Consider the following 15,674-nt stretch of genomic DNA (forward strand, 5'->3'; position numbering starts at 1 on the left):
GTTGATATTACTGATGAATACAGACCCATTTTTTAAAAAATAGAATGTTCATTTGTGGTTTATCTGAAGCTTTCTCTTAATTAGATTCAGGTTAATGCATCTTCTGTCAGAATATTACATAAGTGATGTGTCTGTCTCAGGATATGACATCCATAGGTTCCATTCATTTTTAAGTTTAAGATAAGTCTTCCCCATCCATCCCACCGCCCTCCTTATGGTGTCCATTTTCACTATACCGATAATGCCCAAATTAAATAAAGACTGTTGTTTTGTCAAAGATGAGAGTTGAGATTTTGTGTTTAAAAATATTGACTGTTATAAATTTCAGTTTTAAAATTTGATTTCATACAGAATGGGAAAGAGAAGAACTTGCTAAAAGGCAAAAGGAAAAGGCATCTATGCTGGAGAGAGAAGAAAAACCAGCATTGGAAACTGGAAGATACCAAGTGGAAATGTACCAAATTCAAAATACTGATGAAGAGGAAGAAGACAGACTGAAGAGAGAACTGCTACTTGCTAAACTGAAGGAAATCAGCAGAGAACAAGAGTCTCTGAATCTAAAATGTCCTGCTCTGCCGTTGCTACCTGATTTGGAATCTAAATTGCACTCGCCAAAGAGAAGCCCCAAACCATACATGTTCTCCGACTCCTCAGAGAGATTATTTAATGGGCATCACTTACAAGAGATCAGTGTTTTAACTTCAAAAGGAGATGGTCAGACTCCGGGAAGTATCAGAAGCCCACTCTCTCCAAATGAGCTTGCATTTGGCAGCTACGTGCCTTCATTTGCAAACACAAGGAAGTCCAGTCCATTTAGCCAAAAAAGTAGCCTTTTGGATTTCCAAAGAAACAGTATAGAGAAACTTAGTAGTAAAGACAATGCAGATTTAACCACAAGAAAAGAGAAAAAAGCCAATCTGATGGAACAGCTATTTGGTACCAGTGCCAGCAGCACCGGATCCTCTAAAAGCAGTGACCGGAATTCCCTGGCTGCCAACAAGGGAGACTCTGACCCTTTAAGTGTTCTCCCTGGGGACAAAAGCAGCAGGGGTAGAGAACATGATGAAGATGACTTTTTCCTCAGCGAAGGAAGAGGTTTTAATCCAAACAGGCACAGATTAAAAAAGGCAAACCATAAGCCAGTTGATTCTGTAGAAGATGAAATTGAAGAAGTAGCACTGAGATGAGTGACTAGGGTATACACGTTTTTTTCCAATTTTAAGTACAATATTGTAATAGTACATGTTATAAACATTTAGACTTTTTAATATTGAAAAGTCCTTATTAAGGAGTGATTTTAATAGATAAATACAGTGCAAATAAAAATAAGTAGAGTATATCACACCACTTAGCTAGTTTGCCAAGTATGAAGGAGGCTCTTTTGAATGAAACTAACAAAAACAAAAACAAAAATAGAGATATATATCTTAACTTCATTTTTACTTTATTTACATATAGGTTCTACCTCTTAAATCAGCTCTTTGGGAAGTTTAACTCCATTGGAGTTTATTTCTATTTTTAATCCCTATTTATTTATTTGTACTTAGCTCAGTGAGGATATAACCAAGAATAACCTCCCTGCTGATTATTGAATGTAAATTAAGGATGAGAGACTCTGTTGGGAAGTGTTGAAACTCCCAGGTGGTGGAGAACGGGTGCTACTTTGGAGCCTCGTCTTTACTGGATAGGGGTGCAGGTCCCTTTCTTACATGGCAAGTCTGAGCTACTTTTAAGTGGAAGCTGTCACAACATTGGGATTTCCCATTCCTTTAGAAGGAAACAGAGTTAAGCACTACTCATTTCCCAATTATAAGTCCCATAAATCACTTACCTATAACTGTGCTAACATTAGGTTCAATTCAAACGACTTTTGTTTGCATGGACAATTAATTCTCCTCCCAGTGTAAACAGTAATTCCTCTTCTTGTTCTCCTACATTATTTGACTCTGAGATTTCATTCCAATATAGGAAGATTTTCAACTCAATTATGTTTCCAAAGTAACGTAACTTGGAAATTTTAAAATATATATTATTTAAGATTTGAACTTACGGTCAAATCAGAGACAATGATAGTGTAACACTATTGCAGTTAAAGTGTTTTAGAAATGGGATTTCTGACTTGCAGTGTAGGGTGGATGTTTTACTGTTGAAATGCATTTGCATTAATTAGTCTTTTGCTCTTTGTAGCTCACTTCATCTACAAAGGATTTTATGACCTTGGATTATGCTGGGTACGGTTGGTCTTTAAGAAGTAGTAATACATTACCAACCAAGGAGAGTTTTCTGTTAACACTTAAAATGGAAAGTGGTAGAAATAGTGTATTGAAGGAAGAGTAAAAAAATATAGATTGGCACTTATTCTAAAGTGAGGTTTTTTTAAATTTTTTCACTCAGTATGATTTCTAATGCCAAGCATACATACTGATGAGGGTGCAAGTGTTACTGTTTTATCTTGAGTTCTTATAAATGCTTATTATTGAATATAATTTCATAACTATTTGACACGACTTACCTAGTTAGGTCTCTAATTAAAAGATATACCAGCTGTCTTTTAAATTGTATTCCTGTCATTTATTGGGAATTGAATCTCCCAAAAGTGCTAAACTGTATTTTTAAAATGTTTTAATAAATACATTTTTATATCTGATATAAATACACATTTAGTGTAGTCTAATATATGTGAACCACAATATTGTAATGCAGTTCTTGATAAAATATTATGTAATATTAATTTTGTTCATAACTGCTAGTTTTTCTGCCAAAAGTATTCTAATATTTAGGTTACTTTGTCTTACAAGCTTTTTGAAAAGCATTTTGGTAAAGTTTTATATTCAGGTCATTTTAATTACTCTCTTACTTTTCTCTACCTGGTGTTTTCGAGGCTCTTTAACCAGATACAACAAGACAGAATTATTAAATTTAAACCTAAAATTAAGTCATAGACTTAGAAGCATTATGGTCTGAAGCATTAAAATTAGAGATTAAAATGTACAGGTTTTTCTTTATGAACAAACCAGAGAGAGTAAATCATTTATTTCTAAATGTCAAGTGAAATTTGTTATTTGTACTCAGAACTTTTACTAATAAAAGTTAAAAACTGTGACTCCTTGTTTGAGTGATACTTTAGGTCCCCTATGAAATATATAATGGAAACAGGGTTAATTTTTATTTCATTATTCACCTTTATTTTTAGCTGATTTTACCCTAAATCAGATTAGTATGCTAGTCTTATCAGGTTATAGTTTTAATTAGCCTTTTTACCCTTAATAGCTATCATAATGACATACATTGCTCATAATATAAAAAGGTGGGGGTAAAGAATTACATTGAATCATAAACTTATATGGCTGACTTGCTGTTATTTTTATTCTCCTCTCCATCTCATATTCAGACATACTAAAACCTTATCCCTTGTTGGTTATTAGTTGTATATCTGCCTGATGAAAAGGGGATGGAAAATTTGTATTACAGTAACAAAATGGACTTTTTAGGATTAAAGAAGGTACCATAAATTGTCAAGGAAGGATCTGCCTTTAAAGCTTTTTCCTTTCTACGAAATAAATGCTCCGTTCACAAGAAAGTCCCCTATTATATCATTTGAAAGTGCTCTTTTAGTAAAGAGTATGTATTCATTCATTATGAGTGCTTCCTGGGTGTGTTGCACTGCATTAGATGCCAGGAGAGTAAGACACCTGTCCACTTCCCTCACAGAGTGGATGCAGAATACGCTGAGCCATCCCTGCCCACCCCCATCCTCCCTGAGTGTCAGCTGTTCAAGATTTCTTAAAACACTTCTTAAGGTGGTTTTGAGGAATAAATGAAAAACTTGACTGCTGGTCAAGGTAATGAAGTAGGTAAATGCTGCCCTGCTTCCTCCCATAACCACATCAAAATTACACAACCATCATTGAAAATCACCTGAAGACAAGCTGGAGTACTGTAAGGTTATAAAGAAGCCACAACAAGAGGAGGAGGAGGAGACACGCAGAATGGCAGGTTCCATACCCATGGGGTGTTAGTTATGAAACAGGGATAGCTCAGCTGCAGAGGCATTCCTAAGGAGCAAAAGGGTTCGCAGTTCCACACCCTCCTCCCCAGCCCAGGGCACCAGTGCTGGGAGAAGAGTCTGAAAACCTGTGGGGAGTGCTCCCAAGTGAGATGAATAGTTGCTGGAGTCCCAGGCAATCCCAGGCATACGGTTTAACTCGGCCTCACTGGCTCTGGGCTCCAGTGTAGGGCAGCAGCTTAAACAGCATGGGCATATAGGGAGGAATTGAATTGACTGGCTTAAAGGATGAGAGGGCTAAAAGGGCAGGGCTCAGGGAGGCTCTTTCTAAGGACAGGTGCTAGCAGGTGCCATGTGTTTTTTTGTTTTGTTTTTGAGCCTCCCACCTTCCCCCCTGCCACACACACACACACACAATCAGCAGGTGCAGGTGGGTGCCAAATCTGAGCCTTCCATTAACCTGGCTAATACCACCCCACCTACCTCATGTTCCCTGACAAACCACTTCCAGCAGCTTTTCCCACACACAAGTTGCCTGCCTTGGCTCCCACGGTAGAATTCCCTAAAATCAAAGGTTCATAAACCCTAAACAAGCAGCAGCTGGCTATGGTGTGCTCTGTACCTCTTGCTAAACAGCCCCAAGACTGGCACAAGGGGAAACAAGCCTTAACTGGCACTGTAACTCCCATTAGGTGGCCCCAAGCCTGGCATTACCTGCAGTTAGTGTTGCCCAGGTATGTAGCTTCAACTTAGTAGCCACCAACCCAGCACAAGAGGCAGCTGGCCTTCACTCACATTATGGCGCCTGCCTACCAAAGGTCCAACGCACGGCACCAGTGGCAGCTGGCTTCACTTTCCAACAGAGCCTCTCCCAAGCGCCTCCAAACCCAGCCCAAGAAGCACCAACCACAGATAACTGTAGCTCCTACTAGTCTAAAGCCAGGAATAGGCAGCTGACCTTGGCCTGCACCAGAGCCCCCCTCAGGAACTTCCAGAACCAACACACCCAGTGGATGGCTTTAGATCACAGCAGAGCACTAACCACCTCCACAAAGGATGTGTTTGAAGGGCAGACTCCACTGGCACCATAGCCCCACTAAACTGAGTCCTGCTCTGTGGGGTAAGCCCCCCACACAACAGCTTGTCTGCTGCAGTCACATCCACTCAGCCTGAGGGTCAACGATGTGCCAACAACAGACAAGCTCAACTAGAGTGTGAGACACAGCCCACCTGAGAGATACTGGAGCGCCTGGTTCAAGTAACAAGGAGACTATCACTGAGCTCACAGGCGGATGACGAGAATTCTCGCTTCATATTACAGTGTTTTACAAAGTATCATACTTTAAAAAAGATACTAGCTTGTAAGAACATGTAACTAACTTCAAAATGCAATAGGTATTTAATTTTAAAGCTCCCAAGTGCATTTCATAAGGCCAGCATAACCCTGATACCAAACCAAAGAGTTACAGAAAAAGAAAATTATATATCAATATTCCTGATGAACATATATGCAAATATTCTCAATAAAATATTAGCAAACCAAGTTCACCCATACATTTAAAGGGTCAGACACTATGATCAAGTGGGATTTATTCCAAGGATTTCAGGTTGGTTCAATATCTGCAAATCAATTAACATGATATACCACATAAAGAAAATGAAGGTTTAAAAATTATATGATCATATCAATAGATGCAGAAAAAATATTTGACACAATATTTTTTAAAAAACACACCTCAGCAAAGTGGAATAGAGGGAACATATCTCACAATAATGAAGGCCATATATGACAAACCCCATTCTAAGATCATATTTAGTGAAAAGCTGAAAGCTTTTTCTTTAAGAACAGGAATAAGATATAGATGTCCAATTTTATCACTTTTATCCAACATAGGTTTGGAAGTCTTAGCCACAGCAATCCAAAAAGAAAAGAAATGAAAGCCTTCCAAATTGAAAAGAAAAAATAAAACTGTCATTATTTGCAGATGACATGATACTCTATGTAGAGAACCCTAAAGATTCCACCAAATAACTACTAGAACTGATAAATGCATTCAGTAAAGTAGTAGGATACAAAAGAAATATCCAGAAATCAGTTGCATTTTTACACACCAATAATGAATTATCAGAAAGGGAAACTAAGAAAATAACCCAATTTACAATTACATCAAAAAGAATACAATACCTAGGAATAAATTTAACCAAGGATTTAAAAGACCTAAACTGGGAAAAAGTATAAGATATTGAAGAAAGAATCTGAAGAAGATACAAAGAGATGGAAGGCTCATGGATAGGAAGAATTCACATCATTAAGATATCATTATTGCCCAAAGTAATCTACAGATTCAAACAATCCCTATCTAAAATATCTGTTATTTTTCACAAAATTAGAACAAATAATCCTAAAATTTATATGGGACTACAGAAGACCCAAAATATACAAAGGAATCCTGAAACAGAACACAGTTGGAGGTGTCTTGCTACTTTATATAAAAATATACTACAGGACTATAGTAATCAAAACAGCATGGTACTGGTATTAAAACAGACATATAGAGCAATAGAGTGGAATAGAGAGCCCAGAATAAAACCAGGCCTATATGGTCAATTAATCTATGACAAAGGATATACAATGGGGCAAAGATAGTCTCTTCAATAAATGGTGTTGGGAAAAATGAACAGATACATGCAAAAAAATGAAACTAGGTCACTTTCTTATATCATATACAAAAATAAATTTAAAATTGATTAAAGACAAATGTAATACCCCAAACCATATAATCCTAGAAGAAAATATAGGTAGTAAACTCTTTGACATTGTTCTCGCTTTTTTTTGGGGGGGGGGGGGAGGGGCATGTCTCCTTAGACATGGGAAACAAAAACAAAAATAAACAAATGAGACAACATCAAATTAAAAAGTTTTTGTACAGGAAAGGAAACAATAAACAAAATGAAAAGACAACCTACAAAATGGAAGAAGATATCCACCAATGATACATCCAATAAGTGGTTAATATCCAAAATATATAAGGAACTCATACAACTTAACACCAAAAAAAAAAACACAATCCCATTAAAAAAGTGGGCAGAGGACCTGGAGATATTTCTTCAAAGGAGACATACGGATGACCAAAAGACATGAAAAAACCCTCAACATCACTAATCAGGGAAATACAAATTAAAACCATAATGAGATATTCCTCACATCTGTCAGAATAGCTATCATCAATGAATCAACAAGTTCTGTCAATGAAGTGGAAAAAAGGGAATACTTGTACACTGTTGGTGGGATTGTAAATTGGTGTAGCCACTATAGAAAACAGTATGGAGGTTCCTACAAAATTTTAAAATAGAACTATCATATGACCCAGCATTTCTTTGGGTATTTATCCAAAGACATCCAAAACACTAATTTGAAAAGATATATGCACCCCTAAGTTCATTGCAGCATTATTTATAATAGTCAAGATATGAACACAACCTAAGTGTCCATTGATAGATGAATGGACAAAGAAGATGTGGTGCATATATACAATGGGATACTACTCAGTCGTAGTAAAGAATGAAATTTTGCCATTTGCAACAACATGCATAAATCTAGAGGGTATTATGCTAAGTGAAATAAGTCAGACAGAGAAAGACAAATACCATATTATTTCACTTTTATGTATGATCTAAAACAAAAAAACAAAAACAAAATAAATGAACAAACAAAACAGAAACACACTCATAGATACAGAAAACAAACTGATGGTTGCCAGATGGGAGGGGGTTGGGTGGTTGAGTGAAAAAGGTGAAGGGATTAAGATATACAAATTGCAGGTTATAAAAAGTTATGGAAGTGTCAAGTATAGCATGGGAATATAGTCAATGATCTATATATATAAAACCCTAATATGCAAATAGACCGAATGGCGGAACAACTGAACAACTGAGCAACTGGTTGCTATGATGTGCGCTGACCAACAGGGGACGCATGCAGAACATGGCAGGTGTCGACCGTGGCAGGTGGTAGAGCAGGTGAGCAGGGGCACCAGACCAAGGTGGAGTGCTGGTTACCGTCTTTGGGATGAGTCTCTGATGGTTACTAAAAATTCTGCTGCTGGTGCCAGCCCCGCTAACACCCACTTGCATCGGCACCAGCCCAATAGCTTGGGAGGGGCTGGGCAGGGGCACGGAGGATGGGCCGAGACCCACCCCTGTGCCCACCACAGCCTCACAGCTCACAGTTCCTCTCAAGGTGCACAAATTTGTGAACTGGGCCCCTAGTCCTATATAATAAAAGCCTAGATGACATCACCACAAGATGGCCTGCAGGGGAGGGCAGTTAGGGGCAACCAGGCTAGCAGGGGAGGGCAGTTGGGGGCGATCAGGTCATCAGGGGAGGGCAATTAGGGACGATCGGGCTGGCAGGGGAGGGCAATTGTGGATGATCGGGCCAGCATGGGAGGGCAGTTGGGGGCAATCAGGTTGGCAGGGGAGCAGTTAGGGGTGATCAGCCTGGCAGGCAGAAGTGGTTAGGGGTAATCAGGCAGGCGAGTGGTTAGGAGCCAGCAGTCCCAGATTGTGAGAAGGATGTCCGACTGCCGGTTTAGGCCCGATCCCAGATCGGACATCCCCCAAGGGGTCCCTGATTGGAGAGGGTGCAGGCCGGGCTGAGGGACACCCCACTCCCGTGCACGAATTTCGTGCACCGGGCCTCTAGTATTGTAATAATTATGTATGGTGTCAGAAGGTACTAGACTTATTGGGGTAGTCACTTTGTAAGTTATATAAAGTCTAACCACTAAGGTATACCTGAAACTAATATGATATTTAATGTCAACTGTAATTTTAAAAAATAAACAAAATAAATAAAAAATAATTAAAAAATGAGGAAATAGATAATAGGTGTGTATATATAACACACTAGACTTTGCACAAGATACAAGCAAAAAAATCTTCTATCTATATCTCCAAGTTAACTATCCTAAAACATCTGTACTATATTGTGCCTCTTAGGTCTGCACTTAGAACTTTCCTTACTTTATTCAGCATTAACTGTGCAGTAAAATTGATGAGCTTGTGTCCTGATCCACAGAAGAGTAGAAAACCTAAACTTTGGAAAGATTTTCTGAAGACTCATTCAGTGACATAAGGAGGGGTGAGAGTTAACAGTCTCCCAGCAAAAAGTGATGAAATCCAGAAAACACAAGAGTTTATGATTACATAATGTAACAGTTTGTATCCCAACTCTCCCACAATTTGGATAAGTCACAAAGCCCCTCTGTACTCCCTTCCCCATCTATAAGATGGAGCTAATGACAGTACCTACCTTACGGTGGTTGTATACATTAAATGAGTTGGTACATGAAAAACACTTAGAACCATAAGTGCTCAAATTATCATTTTTTGTCTTTTAGAAAGGTAATCAAGAAAAGGTGGAGAGAAGTGGTATTTGTTGAATGCCAGGCATGGCAGTTGGTGTTTTTATATACGTACTTTAGCTCATTTAATTCTCATATTTTTTCTAAAATAGATACTTATTATTACTCTCATTTTACAGTTGAGGGTAATAGATTGTAATATATAAGTGGTAGGTTACACATTCAGTAGTCTCAATTTAAGAAGCCCAAAGAAATAAAATATTTTAGGAAGAGTTTTGCATTGCTACTTATTAAATGGTAAGTGACAGAAACCCAAATAAAACTAGCTTAAGCAAAATAAGGAAATTATTTTTGACTTGAATATGGAAAGCTCAAGAACTGTGATTTGATCTGGAGGTTCAAATATTAGTACTTATGCTGTTCCCCTCAGCCTTGCTGGGTTTCACTTCCAGATAAATTTTACATTTGGTAAAAATATTGTAATTGGCAGCCTCAAACCCACTTCATCCCTTTAGCTGGCACCTGCCTCCAAAAGAGAAAGTCTTTCCAATATCTCTGGCAAAAGTCTGGTTGGCTAGTTTATGTTCTGTGCTCACCTATAGGGCTGGTGGTATTGTGCAGGGAAAGGGTGGACTCCCTACACCTACCCGCTTCGTGGAATTATCAGGTAATCTGTGCCATTTTCCCCTAATGAAGAAATGTTGGACTTATAAAACAACATATTTACCGTATTTTCCCAATTAAAATATTTTAAATTAATGGCTCTGTGGAAAAAATTTGAAAGGCTCTTAATGGAATAAGCATTCATTACTTACTCAACATACCTTATTCCAAAAACAAGTCATTTCTGTAATAAGATATAATTATACCATGGGGTTGCAGTATGAAGTTCATTTTGTTACTGAAGGGTGAGATGAATGCAGAAGACCTTTAAACTGAACTTTAGAGTTCATAGAAAAGGCTTAGAGATCCCGATACGTATTTTCCCATACTAAATACTACAGCTGTGAAATATATATCCAAATAAATGTACATAGTCTATTTCAATCTAGAACAAAACAAAAAATAGAAATGGATAGTCAGGTTAGGGTAGAAAGAACATTGCTTTTGGGTTGGGAGTTGTGTTGGAGTTTGCCATTTACTAATTACAACTTTGGCCAAATAACTTAACTTTTCTTAAGTTTCCTTAAATGTGAAATGAGACCAATCATATTTTACAAGGTCATCATATGGATTAAATGAGTTGATTTTTGAGGCAAGAGAGGCAAAATAATGAGGCATGTAAGCCGAGGGAGCATTCCTATTAAGCATTTTCATTTCATTTCTGTATTGACACCCCAAACTTTTTTTTAACAACAGAAGCTGGTCAGTATGGGATTTTAAGAACTAAACATGTTATTTCACCCTATAAGCTGCCGTCTTTGAAATGGCTTCCGTCTTTACAGGCCCTGCAGAGGTTACAGTCTTCCATGGAAGGCCTCTGTGGACAAGCAGCCTGTGGGAGAAGCAGTTTGTACGCATAGTTTTGCTTCACAGGCCGTTTCCATGGAGGAGTAATAGCTGGAAATCGGGAGCTCATATTGTGGTCTGAAGGCAGGCCATTAGAATTCAGGGTGAAGCTTCCCTGCCAGGGGAGCCAGCAGGAGCCCTGAGCAGCATGGCCAGAGGCGGCTGCCTTTCTTCTCTCGCTGACTGACCCGAATATCCAAGGTCCAGATTCCTGAACCAGTTGATGTGGATCCTGGTTAGGCACACTTTTAACACAATCTGTAACAGGGCATCAGAGACTCCGGGTTTTTTACCTCCGATCAAAACATCTGATTCAGCCTACACAGACGATCATGGAGACTGAAAAAATTGGGGTATCTGTAGAAACAAAGGTTTATTTTATTTTATTTTTATATTTTTAATATATTTTATTGATTTTTTACAGAGAGGGATAGAGAGTTAGAAACAGAGATGAGAGAGAAACATCGATCAGCTGCCTCCTGCACACCTCCCACTGGGAATGTGCCCGCAACCAAGGTACGTGCCCCTGACCGGAATCCAACCTGGGACCCTTGAGTCCGAAGGCCGATGCTCTATCCACTGAGCCAAACCGGTTTCGGTAACAAAGGCTTATTTTAAAGTCCCTTTTCTCCCATAAGAACTTCCCCCAATTTCAAATTTAGCTTCATTGTTTGCTTCTAATATCAGTGATATCTGTACTATTTACGCTCCTAAGCACTCACAGAGGCGCCCCTTCAAACGATCAGCACAAATCTGTAAGTTCCCGCTACCTAAAATACTCTCCAGGAGAGAAACAGAATCAATAGAACCAAAGCACACGGGCAGGAGCACCTGTTAACGTCATCGCCTCAACCATCACCGCCGGGGCCACATCCATGAAGCCCAGGACGCTGACGTCTAGTTTTACAATCACTACACACGCCTCGGTCCTGGGCAGAAAATAACTTCCCTGGACAACAACCACAGTTTTCCTCTTGAGGACGAGATTCAGCCTCACGGAAACAGACACATTTGCTTGTAATTTTAGGTAGCAGTTCCCAAAGTGCTCCCCGCCAGAGCCCCAGCAGCGTCCCCGGAGAACTTGTTACAAACGCCCATTCTCTCGGGGGCGTCACTCCAGACCTCCCGAACCTGAGCCTCCGGGTGGGAGCCTATTTCGCCAAGCCCTCCAGATTCGGCCGCAGCTCAAGCTGGAGAACAGCGGCCCTAAGACAGCAGGAGCAGGAGGTGTGAGAGGAGCATTCTGTTCTAGACAGAAGTGGCGGTCTGCGGGGTCTGCAGGCTCACATCCAGCCCCTGGGAGCCTGTGCTCACAGCGCGGGTGTCGCGCATGGACTCCCTCACTCTGCACACTGCCCGGACTGGAAAAACACGCACGCTGTCTTTTCTCATGGCTACAACCAGTTATAGTCCGTAATGTCAGTTTTCTGTTATTATGTCAGGAGATTTGAACTTGCCAGGAACAACCAGCACCAAAAGAATTGGATAGATCATGTGGCATTCCTCCATCAGAGCCTGTAATCCCCAACCTTTAAAACCCTGCCCTGCAACATTTCTTGGAGAAAAACTAATCAATGTAGTTTAAATTTGATTTTTTGTTGTTGTTGTTGTTGTTTTTTGTGGTTGTTTTTTTTTTTGTGAGCATGCATTTTCTTATAGCAGTAAGCTTCTTCAATTGAAAAGTTAAGCTTTCCCTTTGCAAATTCAGACTTTTACCCTTCCCCTCTTGTTTTTGTTGTCACGAATTATACCTATTTGTGTTGTGAGTTCATTTTTAAATTGCAGTAGCTATTGTCTTCTTCTCCCTCTTTTTAAATTATTTTATTTTAATGTTATTTTTTCCATCACCACCTCTATGCCTTCTATGCCCCCTTCTTCTGCTTCACTTCCCCCTTCCCCCAATCACCAATGATTTTACATTATGTACATGGCCAACACATGGAAACAACCAAAGTGTCCTTTGATAGATGGTTGGATAAAGAAGATGTGGTACATATATACAATGGAATATTAGTCATAAGAAAAAAATGAAATACTGCCATTTGCAACAACATGGATGGATCTTGAGAATATCATGCTAAGCAAAATAAATTAGATGGAAAGAACCATATGATTTCATTCATATGTGGTATATAAAACTGAAAGTAACAAATGAACAAATAAGGCAAACAAAAAACAAAGCCTCAGACACAAACAACAATATAGTGGTTACCAGAGGGGAAGGGGATAGGGGGAGGTAGTAAAGGGAAAAGGGGGTCAAATGTATGGTGAGGGAAGGAGATTTGACTTTGGGTGGTAAACACACAATGCAATATACAGACTATGTATTACAGAGTTGTACAATAGAAACCTATAATTTGGTTAACCAGTGTCACCCCAATAAATTTAATAAGTGTTTTTAAAAAGTTAAGCTTTTCCGAAGTTTGAGATAATGTGTCAGTGTGTGTGTGTGTGTGTGTGTGTGTGTGTGTGTGTGTGTGTGTCTGTGTACTAAATGGTCCAGGCAAATAGTTTCTGTGCTTGAGGTTTAAGAAATATTAAAATTATCTAAAAGAAATTAGCCTATATGCAGGGAATATGTTAGATAAAAGAAAAATTAGAACTAAGTATTCAGATTTCTCATGTGTCAATTCCTTAGCATCTGTGAAGACGAAACAAGAATTCCTATATACATCCAGAAAAGGTGTTTATCAACACAGTGGGTCACATTTTAATGAGGCTGGATGTTGTTTGCTATACAAAGTCTCCATCTGTCTTTCTCTGGTTTCCTTGATTTATGAGTATATTATCAAAGAACTCCACCTCATCTAGACCTATTCTGTGTAATCTGTTAAATATAAACAGATGAAGATGGTGCCAAGTGTTGAGCTGTGTAAAATAGTGGTGGTGATGTGGGTAGAAGTGATGGCTGGAGATGGTGGTGGTGATGTAATTAGCTATATTTCCAAATGTGTACTCAAGAAAATCATATTTTTCCTGGACTTAAATCCTGCACAATACATTGCCACTGGAAAATGTACATTTGGATGGGCCATTGAAAATGTAGTAGGATTGCAAGTTTTGAATTTATCTATAAAGTTGTGATTATCCCAGTGTAATTTTGGCCCTGGGACTACAATCTCTTAGAGTAATTAACATATTGGTTCTGACACCCTCATAGCAATCATAACTTTACCAATTTCACTGTTGTTCTGCTTGTTGCTAAATATATTCCAGAGTAAAAGTTCTCATTTAGTTATGAAAGTCTTTCCTTAAACCCCTTCGCCAGCAGGGGTTCTCATGTTCAGCTGTGGCTTAATTTCTGTCTCTGTTTTTAAGTATCTTTCTGATTAAATGCAAAGTTTGATGGAGACCAGCAGCATAATTAAATTGATGTATATTGTCATTGGGTGTTTCCTTAGCAGCTGAAAGGTTGCTAGGATACTCTCTTAAAGATACAATTCTCTTGATTAACTGCAAAACTCAGATTGCCCAAGTAACAGCTTTACTAATTCATAAAAATACAGGTCAGGATTGCATTCAAATTTGTAGCACGATGAGTGCTATATATCTCTGGATGCTTTTAGCTTTACAGAAATGTGTTTAGATACACTTATGAAGGATGTGTTTTGAATAACAATTTAATGGATGGGAATTAGTCGCTTTTATTTTAGGGAGAGCATTCCTTTGTGTTGTACAACGTATATGGATTTGGAGTTGAAATAATTCTTAATTTTAAATTACCTCTATGAAACACCTCTTCCATTGTATCTGCAGCACTGTAGAAATCCTATTGCTGTTATTATGGTGATTATTTATTGGTATATATAATTTCAAATTTTCATATAAAGTATGATCATTGTTTCAGGTTGATTTAATAAAATAAAATCAAGAAACGAATAAAGAAAAACTTTATAATAGTTTGATGTGATATGGACAGTTGTTTCAGAGGTTGAGGACTATAAAATGGCTTTAACTGATTGGCATTTCTTCTACCCATTGTTTTATGGCCAGCAAGTCTCAAAATAGCTGCCTGAATCTACTCGCTGCCCATCATGCAATTGCCCATTTACTTATTCATTTAACAAGAGTTTATGGAGTTTTTATTACATATAATACAATTTAGTGGAAGTCAAAAGAGGATTTTTAGATGACATAAGATTTTCATTTGAAACAGTCATTTTTATACTAATGTGGAAGATGGATTAAACTGTTCAGGAATTGGACCCTGGTCGGGTAATTTAATTGGTTTGTGTCATCCTGATAGGCCAAGGTTGTGGTTTTGATCCCTGATCAGGGCACATACAAGAACCAACCAATGAATGCATAGGCAGCAAAATACCAGACATATGTCGTAGCAATATCTTTACCGATACAACTCCTAGAACAACGGAAACTAAGGAGAAAATAAACAATTGGGACTACATCAAAATAAAAACCTTCTGCACAGCAAAAGAAACCATAAAAAAAAAAAAAAAAACAAGAAAGCCCACTGCATGTGAGAACATATTTGCCAATGTTATATCTGACAAGGGTTTAATCTCCAAAATTTATAGGTAACTCATATAACTTAGCAAAAGGAAGATAAACAATCCAATAAAAAAAAATGGGCAAAGGACTTAAATAGACACTTTTCAAAAGAGGACATACAGAAGGCCAAGAGACATATGAAAACATGCTCAAAGTCACTAATCATCCGAGAGATGCAAATCAAAACGACAATGAGGTACCATTTCACACCTGTCAGAATGGCTGTCATCAACAAATCAACAAACAACAAGTACTGGCGAGGATGCGGAGAAAAAGGAACCCTC

At 38.4% G+C, this 15,674-nt stretch overlaps 1 protein-coding gene across 4 annotated transcripts in view; it reads left to right on the forward strand.

The window, feature by feature from the left end:
- The window catches only part of LCA5 (lebercilin LCA5), a 40,994-nt gene extending 37,898 nt beyond the window's left edge, over window positions 1–3,096 (forward strand). For all 4 annotated transcript variants that reach the window (XM_079780428.1, XM_079780430.1, XM_079780431.1 and 1 more), the window contains one exon: window positions 352–3,096. In XM_079780428.1, coding sequence (XP_079636554.1) covers window positions 352–1,187 — 836 coding nt within the window. In that variant the 3' untranslated portion in view covers window positions 1,188–3,096. The remainder of the gene's footprint in view (window positions 1–351) is intronic.
- The last annotated feature ends 12,578 nt before the right edge of the window (window positions 3,097–15,674 follow it).

The sequence above is a fragment of the Cnephaeus nilssonii genome (assembly GCF_951640355.1).
Source record: "Cnephaeus nilssonii genome assembly, chromosome: 9".
Lineage (NCBI taxonomy): Eukaryota > Metazoa > Chordata > Mammalia > Chiroptera > Vespertilionidae > Cnephaeus > Cnephaeus nilssonii.